This window comes from Chiloscyllium plagiosum, chromosome 42 (genome assembly GCF_004010195.1).
Source record: "Chiloscyllium plagiosum isolate BGI_BamShark_2017 chromosome 42, ASM401019v2, whole genome shotgun sequence".
Classification (NCBI taxonomy): Eukaryota; Metazoa; Chordata; class Chondrichthyes; order Orectolobiformes; family Hemiscylliidae; genus Chiloscyllium; species Chiloscyllium plagiosum.
In genome coordinates this window covers 16,441,610-16,451,790 of record NC_057751.1, presented here as the reverse complement: position 1 = coordinate 16,451,790, position 10,181 = coordinate 16,441,610, and the positions used below count along the sequence as shown (strand labels likewise).

At 54.7% G+C, this 10,181-nt stretch overlaps 1 protein-coding gene across 1 annotated transcript; it reads right to left on the bottom strand.

Moving 5' to 3' along the window:
* Positions 1 to 1,120: 1,120 nt before the first annotated feature.
* LOC122543192 (poly(ADP-ribose) glycohydrolase) lies at positions 1,121 to 8,257 on the bottom strand. The gene is made up of 6 exons (XM_043681629.1): positions 8,070 to 8,257; positions 7,549 to 7,627; positions 5,563 to 5,671; positions 3,712 to 3,823; positions 2,683 to 2,811; positions 1,121 to 1,571 (listed from the first exon to the last, which is right to left on the bottom strand). The coding sequence occupies exons 2-6, from the start codon at positions 7,575 to 7,577 to the stop codon at positions 1,468 to 1,470; spliced, it is 483 nt and encodes a 160-aa protein (XP_043537564.1). The 5' UTR covers positions 7,578 to 7,627; positions 8,070 to 8,257; the 3' UTR covers positions 1,121 to 1,467.
* Positions 8,258 to 10,181: the final 1,924 nt, after the last annotated feature.

Sequence of the window (10,181 nt, the reverse complement as noted above, 5' to 3'; positions counted from 1 at the left end):
GGGGGGGGTGTTCGAGAATGGATGGATACAGGAAACCAGGCTAGAGGGGTGTTGTTGGGTCAGAGCAGAAATCTTGGAGGGGGGGGGGGGGAGAAAGAGAGAGAAAGTGTTCTTGAACTGGAGGGTGAGAAGGCAGACTGGGGGAACGGTTCTGAATTAAAATTAACTGTGTGTACTATTGCAACATTAGTTAGCTGCCAGGCACAATCCAAACTGATTTAATATCTCTGACGCACCTCAAACCATCAATGTCATTTGGACAAAACTGACTGCACCTTGAGCCTGCGGCAGGGTGTATTGGCAGAGAGTCCAACTGCATTGGAGGGGGAATAGACCCTCTTTAAACCCTATTCCTGATGCCAGCACAACAGTCTGCAGCCATAGGCTGGTGGAAGTGAATCATTTGGGGCACGTAGTTATCTGTAACTGCCCCCTTGAACCGCTGCAGTTACAGAGGAAGTCCCAGGCTTCTGACCCAGCGATAGATTTCGGGACGGTGAGGGGCTCGGAGGGGAACTTGCAGGGGGGTGGTGTTCCCATGTCCCTGCTGCCCCTTGTCCTCCCCGATGGAAGTGGCCGTGGGGTTTGGAAGGTGCTGTCTGAGGAGCCTGGGGGAGTTGCTGCAGTGTGTCTTGTAGATGGTACCCACTGCTGTTACTGAGCGTCAGGGGATGGAGGGAGTGGGGGTTTGTGGGTGTGGGGACAATCGAGCGGGGGCTGCTCTATCCCTGGGTGGTGGCGGGCTTCCAGAGCAAGTGGGGAGTATTCCCCCTCACCCTCCCCGACTTGGGCCTTGTCGATTGTGGGGGGGGAGAGAAGTTACTCATTGCAGGATTCCCAGCCTCTGACCTGCTCTCGGAGTCACTTTATTTATACGATCAATGGGGATTATATAAGACCCCTCTTTAAGCGGACGACAATGCACATTTTTGTATCACAAAAGGACAGTGGATGGGCATTTATTCCTTGGAGTTGGTGATGTAGTAGGTGGTCGATAGGAGGGAGGGATGGAGAAAAGTTTGTCCCATTCACTACAGGCATAACTTCAACCCCAACCACAGTGCGTAGGCCAGAATGTGAAGCCCTTGTGGCTGAACAGCCAATTTGACAAAGGAAGAACTCATTGAACTGTGTCTGCGTTTAATCCCTGTGTGCAATCTGAAACAGAAACGATTCAGAGAAATTCACTCTGTGCACAATTTGTCGCTTAATTGTAGCAAGAGACAGAGGCAAAACAGTGGGACAAGTACTGAGGATCCCGCAAGAGCTGACAGCTTTACGTCCCTGTCCAAAACCCCTCTTCAGGCCAGTTCTAGGACGATTTGTGATTTCTTAACTGGAACGTTTGCAGCCACTGAGTTTGACGGTTTCTGAGCCTGATCAATGTGAGGGCCGAAGATGTCAACGAGGCTCTGTTGGTCTGACTGACACATTCCATCTCTGGCGTCCCCTCTCCAGTCCCAGCCATCAGATGCGACCCTTCAAACTGTTTGCGTGAATAAATTCGTACAGATCTCTGCAATGCCCCACTCCTTTCCTCGCGTACCTCTCCAGTATGCTGTAAAGTTGTCCTGTCAGGTGGAAGGGCAGAGAAGGCAAGGAATGAGTAAGGGGTAATAAGGCCCTGGGAGCAAAGGTAGGCTATTCAGCCCCATTGTGTCTGCCACCTAACGACTGATCTGTGGGCTGCCGCCGACACTCAGTTCATCTCTGCTTGGATACGAGGCCCCAAAACTCTTCACAGTATTCCAGGTGGGTCTGACTCGGTGCCTTGTATAATTTTACCAAGACCACCTTTTTTTTATTATTATTATGTAAAACAAAGAACTACCCACCCTGGAGATCTGAAACAGAAATTGCTGGTGAAACTCAGCAGGTCTGAGTAGCAGCCGGGGAAGACAGCAGCGTTGACGTTTCATGTCTCGGGACTCTTCATCAACGTTCACTCTGCCTTCTCCCGGCGCTGAGACTCTATTCTGTCTGAAAGGCCGACATTGCGTTTGGCTTCCCTATTACCCGCTGGACTTGGACGCCAATTTTACTTCACAGATTGGGGGGGGGGGGGGAGAAAATGAGGGAGCCCCCCCCCCCTCTGTGCTGCAGCTTTCAAATCGTCAAGTACCCTTTGATAACACGGCATGCTCAGCAGTCTCCTTCCCATGAGCACAGACGAGCTGTTCGACAACAGAGGGCCTCACGCCGGTGTGAGATTCAGCCATGAAAAAGTCTGGCTGGATACGTACCCGTGCTTCACAGTACTGTCAGGAAAGACCAGAAGCTGGGCCTGATCTCAGTCACGAGGATGGATCTTCCCCTCCCCCCCCCACCCCTGCCCTCTATCACATTAGATCAGTGTGTGTGTTGTATATAAATATGCCAGCCTTCAGCCAACAGATGACTGTCACCGCTGACACTGTCGCAGGGTCCGCTGGACCTTTCCCAGAAATTTCTGTTTCTGTGGCCACACGTTGGCTCTTCTCTACACTGTCTCCCGCTTTTGAAAACCTCTCTCTGTCTGAACTCCCTCTCCCAAGGAGCACCACCCCAACTTGCTCGATCAGTCTTCAACGCTGGAGCCTCTGCGTTCTCCGGCTCTCTGTTCGCGTCCCCCCCGGTCTCACGGTGCCCGCGATCGTCCACTACACCGACCCGAACGGCTGGCTCTGGCTTTTTGTGACTTACCCACGGTGCAATTGGCGTTCCGCAAAAACGTATGCATTTCCCGGAGGTCTTCTGTCAAGCCAGCGTCCCCGAAAGTGAAGTAGATCACTTCCCTTTCTGCCTGGGCAGCGGCCATGATCTGAATGAGAGCTGGGAAAACACCAATAAAGCCCAGGCGATGGGCATTAATGTGCCAGCCACACAGCAAAGTCATGCCTGGCCTGATCATCCTCAATGCCCAGCCTTTTTCCCTGCTTTCTTGCCCCTCTTCCCCTTCCTCCACCCCACAACCTTCTCTTCCCCTTTCCTCAGGCTTCACAACCCAACCTCAACAGCCCTCAGTGCTAAAGGAATCCCCAGCCTCACTCCCCTCAGCACGAAGAAATTCCTCCTCTGTCTTCAACGTTCGGCCCCTCGTTCGGAGTTGACCACCCTCTGGCCCTTGACCCTCCCACAAAAGGGGAAGCAACGTCTCCACATCTTCCCCCCCCTCCCCACCCCACCCTGGTCGAGTCAGATCTGTGCAGCATGGAAACAGACCCCTCTTCACTCCAACTCATCCAAGCCGATCAGATATCCGAAATTAATCTGGCCCTATTCCTATATGAAGCCTAGAGGGTGGTGCTGGAAAAGCCCAGCAGGGTCAGGCAGCATCCAAGGAGCAGGAGAATCGACGTTTCCCGCAGCAGCATTGCCAGAAACGTCGACTCTCCTGCTCCTCAGACACTGCCTGACCTGCTGTGCAGGTCGTTGTACCAGCCTCCACCACTTCCTCTGGCAGCTCATTCCACACACACACACGTGCACCACCCTCCTGCGCGAAAAAGAATGTTTCGATAAGGCTGCTTCTCGTTTGCTTTGGAACGAACAATCCCGACAGTGCGCCGCCCTCTCGGGTCCTGTGTCGATCGTTTCAGTACCAGTGGAACTTGAACCCACCATCTTCTGACTCAGCAGGAACCAGCAGGCCCCAGTGAGACATGCGTAATTTCAGCTGGTGGTGGTTGTTTTGCTGCGGGGGGGGGGGGTTAGTTACGCAAATTGACCCACCTTTAAGCTTCGCATCGCCTTGGAAAGCTCCGCAGCCCCAGTTGCCCGTGGCGACGGGAGTATTCTGCCAGGCGGGTACCACCCGGTGTGCATTAGAAAACCCGCAGTAGGCCTTAAGGAGAGAGAGTGAGTGTCAGTGTTGCAGTTAATGCGAGCGCTCAGGTCGATCCAAGGCCGGCCTACGACAGATTACCACAGGGCCCCCTTTTGTAATCCCATTTCCCCTGTTAAATCTTTTAAATAATAAATTTCTTGTCTCCGTCCAGAGAATTGTTACAGGGCAGAATGAGGATATTCAGCCCCAACATGCCCACACAGGTTCTGTCCCCGAGTGCCCAATCTCCTGCCTTTTGAGTTGCAACCCATTTCTGTCCGAAAGCCCCTCCGATACCCCCCGCAAATGCCTCGATTGAACCGACTTCCCCCACATTTCCAGGCCATGCATCCCGCACTCAAGCTCCTCGCTGCGTGAGAGTTCTCTCTCTCCTTACCTCTGTTGCCATCACTTTAAATCAATTCCCCCACCCCCCCCTTTTACAAACAGAAACAGCTTCTTCCTCTCTTCCCCAGCTGGGGAGGTGTCTAAAAAGTGTCTTATCGAGATGTACAGCACGGAAACAGACCCTTCGGCCCAACCCATCCATGATATCCCAACCCAATCTCGGCCCGCCTGCCAGCACTTGGCCCATGTCCCTCCAAACCCTTCCAATCCATGTCCCCCATCCAGATGCCTTTTAAATGCTGTCATTGTACCAGCCTCCACCACTTCCTCTGGCAGCTCATTCTGTACACACGTTAAAAAGTTGCCCCTCAGGTCTCTTTTATATCTCTTCCCCCCCCTCACCCTAAACCTATGCCCCCCCACCCAATGGAAAAGACCTTGTCCATTCACCGTGTCCATGGCCCCTAAGAGGTTTAGAAAATCTGACGCTCCAGGGAAAACAGCCCCAGCCTATTCAACCTCTCCCGAAAGCTCAAACCCTCAGCTCAGCTATTGTATTCTATGCCACTATTAATAAAGCAGAAGGCGTTGGGTGCTTTATTAACTGCTCTCTTCTCCCAGTCTTACCAGCTTCGGTGGTCAGTGCACATATATCCCCAGCTTCGTCTGCTCCCATTGAATTACATCCCCTATTTTACATTGTCTTTCAGTGCTCTCTGACCAAAGTGCATCACCTCACACGTGCACATTCATCCACTGCCCTTTTTGGATTTTCACGCTGCCCTCCTCCTGTCATTCCACAGTTTTGTGTCAGCTGGAAACTGCAGCCCCCTTCCCCCAGCACAGCAAGATCCAGATCACGACGTCTATCGGGAAAAGCCAGGGTTCCAGCGAGTCACCCCTGCACTCCAACCCGGACAAACACCACCAATTCCTGTGCTCCCTCTCCCTCAGCCAATTCGAAAATGACGCCCCTTCCTTCAGCTGAGCTCAGTATCTCGGCCTTGGGTCGATGGATTGGAAACTCTGGAGCCTGTTCTCCCCAGAATAGAGGGGATTTGATCGAGGGTTTGAAAACCATCTGGCCTCTGGATGGATGAAAGAGGGAGAAACCGTTCCCGATGAGGTAAGGATTAAGGTGTTTGGTAAAAGATGTCCCCCCTCCCCCCCTGCAGCGAGTGGGTTACAGTCTGGAGCGTACTGCCTGAAAGCAGGGAGACAGAGTTTTCCAACAGGGAAAGGGAATCGTTATTTACAAGAGAGTCACACACAGCACGGAAACACACCCGGTGGGATTGGAACAAGGCGGCGGTTTGCTTCCGACTGGCGCAGGCGGCAACGGGCCGAAGGGTCTCTTTCTGGGGCGTGGACTCTCGGACGGTGAAAGAGGTTCGAGGCTGGGTTTTTACCTTGTGCAGCTCCCTGTCCAGATTGTGAATTGTGTACTGCTCTGTGGGGTCTCGGAAGTTAATGGCGTCGATGGCCACGACCTCTGTCCGGCGTCTGAGCCACAGATCCCTGGGGGGGGGGGGGGGGGGGGGAAAGGGAACGGATATCGGACACGCCACCACCCGGCTTGGCCCTTTCTGTCTTGTTCCAGGCTGTTTATCCTGGAATGGGAGAAAGGGAAGCAGGGAATGAGCTGTCCCGAATACACATTGATTGTGAGCCATCCAGGAACACATGAAGAACCCCCCTCCCCCACAAACCCCGAGACGTAATTTTCCTGTGCTCGGATCGCTGTTAAAATCTCCCCTGACGATCGGCTGCGTTTCTGTAGCGCCCAGACAGGTTTTCTCAGAAGCCCAGTGCGTCGCGCACTCCCTTATCCGATCCGCATCAAAGCTGGAGGAGGGCTGTTCCGATACATCTGATCAAAGGAACAGTTCCAGCACAGGAGGCCGTTCACCCATCATCTCTGTGCTGACAACTGACCACAGCAACTCCGCTAGCCAGAGCGTGAAACAGACCGTGGGGTCCAGCTCGTCCATACCAACCCAGATATCCCAACCCAATCGAGTCCCAGGTACCAGCACCCGGCCCGCATCCCTCCAAACCCTTCCTATCCATGTCCTCATCCAGATGCCTTCTGAATGTTGTCATTGTACCAGCCTCCACCACTTCCTCTGGCAGCTCATTCCACACACGCATTACCCTCTGCGTGAAAAAGTTGCCCCTCACTTTAAACCTATGCCCCTCTAGTTCTGGACTCCCCCAGCCCAGGGAAAAGACCTTGTCTGTTTACCCTATCCACAGACAAGCAAAACTAACGTCTTTTACAAAATACCGTGCACGGACTGTAACAAACACTACGTTGGACAAACAGGTAGAAAACTAGCCATCAGGATACCTGAACACCAACTGGCCACAAAACGACATGACCCTCTCTCACTACTATCCTCACATACAGATGAGGAAGGACACCACATTGACTGGGACAACACATCCGTCCCAGGACAAGCCAAACAGAGACACGCACGAGAATTCCTCGAAGCATGGCATTCCAACCGGAACGCGATCAACAAACCCATCGAGTTAGACTCCCATCTACCACCCCCTGAGAAAAAGAACAGGAGGTGACGTCACCACAGGAAATGACATCACCAACCCAAAGAAACCCAAACACATGACTAGAAAGCAGGAGTTATCAGCAGAGCTTCGCCTGAGGCCCACTGAAGATGTTACCTAGTATGGTGACGAAACGTCTGGTAATGAACCTTCCAGCTCAGCGAGCAAACCAACATCCAGAACCTCAACCTGAGCCAGAAATCCTCTCAAAACTCGCTAATTCCAAATAGTGGCCTAACCAATGCCCTGTACAGCCGCAGCATGACCTCCCAACTCCTGTACTCGATGCACTGACCAATAAAGGAAAGTGTACCAAACGCCTTCTTCACTATCCTGTTGACGTGGGACTTCAAGGAACGATGAAGCTGCACTCTAGTGTCTAACACTGTCCCATTGTTTCCCAGGGACTGTCGACCTGCCCCCCTCCAGTGCACACGCATATGATGAGCACCTCAGTCCCAGACGCTTAAAACTGCATCAGCCACTGACCTGCCCACACCACCACATGCACCACATCCTCCCTCCTCCGCGATTGAATCTCGCATTGTGGTGGCCACAAAACACCTTACAGGACTGAGGGAAGCCAGCGCACAGCAAGATCCCACACGCAAATGTCTGCTTTGCCCGCTTTCCGCGGGGTGAAGAGCTGGGCCCACCCCCCGCGATTGAATCTCGCATTGTGGTGGCCACAAAACACCTTACAGGACCGAGGGAAGCCAGCGCACAGCAAGATCCCACACGCAAATGTCTGCTTTGCCCGCTTTCCGCGGGGTGAAGAGCTGGGGGGGGGGGGGGTCCTCCGAACTGGCAGAGGGCCGCGCGCTCACCTTGGGGTCTTGTCGATGTGCACTCCCATCCATCTGAATGAGTTGCTGTACCCGTCGTATTTGCTGTAGAGTTGCGAACCTGTGAATGAGAGATGGTTGGGGCGTCAGTGGAGTGTTGACTCGCTTCCCCCCGCCTCACCGAGTGTGCCCTCTGTCTTAGCCCTCGCCAACCTGCCTGTAGGCGGGCCCACCCACCTCCTCTAAGCTCTCTTGCCCCTCCCATTCCCCACCTCCCAGCTATTTGACTGCAGAGGCATCTCAAAGTTGAGCATGAGGGGCATTCCCGGAACAAAACTAATAGGGTTTGGGGAGGGGGGGGGGCACTAATTTGGGACTAGGGGACACAAACTCAGGAGGAGAGGCATCTTCACCCCTCACTCCCTGTGTCTTCTCCCTTCCCCACTTCCCATCCCTCTACTGCTTCCCCCCCCGCCACATTCCCNNNNCCCTCCAACACTTCACTCCCCCATCCCCCCCCCCCACAATCCCTCCCACATTACCCTCATCCCCTCCCCACTCACCGGTAACGACCAGGCACTCGGTGTCAGACAGTCTCTCGGTGAAGAGACGAGCCGCGATCAGTTCCGGGCTGATGAGGAAGCGGATCTCCTCCTGGACCAGGCCGGAGCTCAGCACCCCTCCTCCCACCAGCGGGGAGGCAAAATCCACCTACAGTCGCGCAGAGAGAGAGAGAGAGAGAGAGAGCTCGGTGACCGGCACGCACCGCTTCAGCGCGTCCCGAACAGCGGCACTAAGGAAATGCAGCTCCTCTGCCCCAGCCCCCCTCCCGGGGTCGTAGCAAAGCATTAGTCGCCTGAGGTGTGCGGACGGGGCTAAGAGATTTTCCCAGAAGGCATTAGGGCGGGGCTTTCTGGGGTCTGTTTGGGGGAGATGGAGGGGCGGGGCTAAGAGATTTTCCCAGAAGGCATTAGGGCGGGGCTCCCTGGGGTCTGGTTGTGGGGGTGGAGGGGCGAGGCTAAGAGATTTTTCCAGAAGGCATTAGGGCAGGGCTCCCTGGGGTCTGTTTACGGGGATTATTGGAGCAGGGCTAAGAGATTTTCCCAGAAGGCATTAGGGCAGGGCTGCTTAGTTCTGTTTGGGGGAGATGGAGGGGCAGGCTAAGGGATTTTCCCAGCAGGCATTTGGGCAGGGCTGCTTAGGTCTGTTTGGGGGAGATGGAGGGGCAGGCTTAGGGATTTTCCCAGCAGGCATTTGGGCAGGGCTGCTTAGGTCTGTTTGGGGGAGATGGAGGGGCAGGCTAAGGGATTTTCCCAGCAGGCATTTGGGCAGGGCTCCCTAGGGTCTGTTTGGGGAGTGGGGGAGTGGGGGGGCGGGGCTGAGAGATTTCCCAGAAAGTATTAGTGTGGGGTTCCGTGGCGTCTGTGTGGGGTTGTCAAGGAAGGCCTCGAGATTTTCCCAGAAGGCGTTAGGGCCGAGCTCCCTGAGGTCTGTGGGGTGGGGGATTGGAGGGGTGGGTGCGCTTCCCCTCCTTCCTCCCCAGTTCGATTGGTGGGTCTTATCTTCCCTTTGAGAAAAGAGCTGGAGGGAGTGAGAGTGCAAGGTGGCTCACTCACGGGATGTGGGTAACACTGACCAGGTCCGGCAATGTCTTAGACCACCCCCCAACCCACCACCAAATCCCCCAATCATCTCTAATTGCCCCTCCCAGAGGGCAGTTGAAGAGACAACCACGCCTTGCTGCTGCGGGTCAGGGGTGACATTAGATTAGATTAGATTACGTACAGGCCCTTCGGCCCAACAAGTCCACACCGACCCGCCGAGATTAGATTACTTACAGGCCCTTCGGCCCAACAAGTCCACACCGCCCCACCAAAGCGCAACCCACCCATACCCCTACCTTTCCCCCTTACCTAACACTACGGGCAATTTAGCATGGCCAATTCACCTGCCTTGCACATCTTTGTGACTGTGGGAGGAAACCGGAGCACCCGGAGGAAACTCACGCAGACACGGGGAGAACGTGCAAACTCCACACAGTCAGTCGCCTGAGGGGGAATTGAACCTGGGTCTCTGGTGCTGTGAGGCAGCAGTGCTAACCACTGTGCCACCGTGCCGCCCACATATTGGCCCATACCGAATGGTGGCTTCCTTCCCCTCCCCTCTCCCTTGAAAAAGGGGTAATGGTGTCCTTCGGATTGGCTTCCTCTGTTCCCTTCCCTCCCCCCCAAGATGGCAGACTAACGGTTACCCTCAGATCCTTCAATCCAGAAACGGGCACCGAATTGTGAAACTCTGCTGCGGTGTGTGTGGGGGGGGGGGGGGGGGGGGGGTGTTGGAAACAACAAGCGAAGCAGAGGTCGCTGGAAAAGCTCAGCAGATCCGGCGACAGCATCCCCGTAGAGAGAGGAGAGAGAGTTCGAGAGTTTCCTTATTCAGTCACAAAGTGAGGGCATCGCTGGCCCTTGCACCCTCCCCTAATTGCCCCAGAGGGCAGTTCAGAGTCAACCACACCTCGCTGTGGGTCTGGAGTCATGTGTTAGGCCCAACACCAGGTAAGGAAGGCCATTTCCTTCCCTGAAGGCCATGATTGAACGGGGTCCTGAGAGAGGGGTCACCTGACCCGAAAGGTTAAGGGAGGTGGGGGGGGTTATAATGAAAAGTGGGGGGGGGGG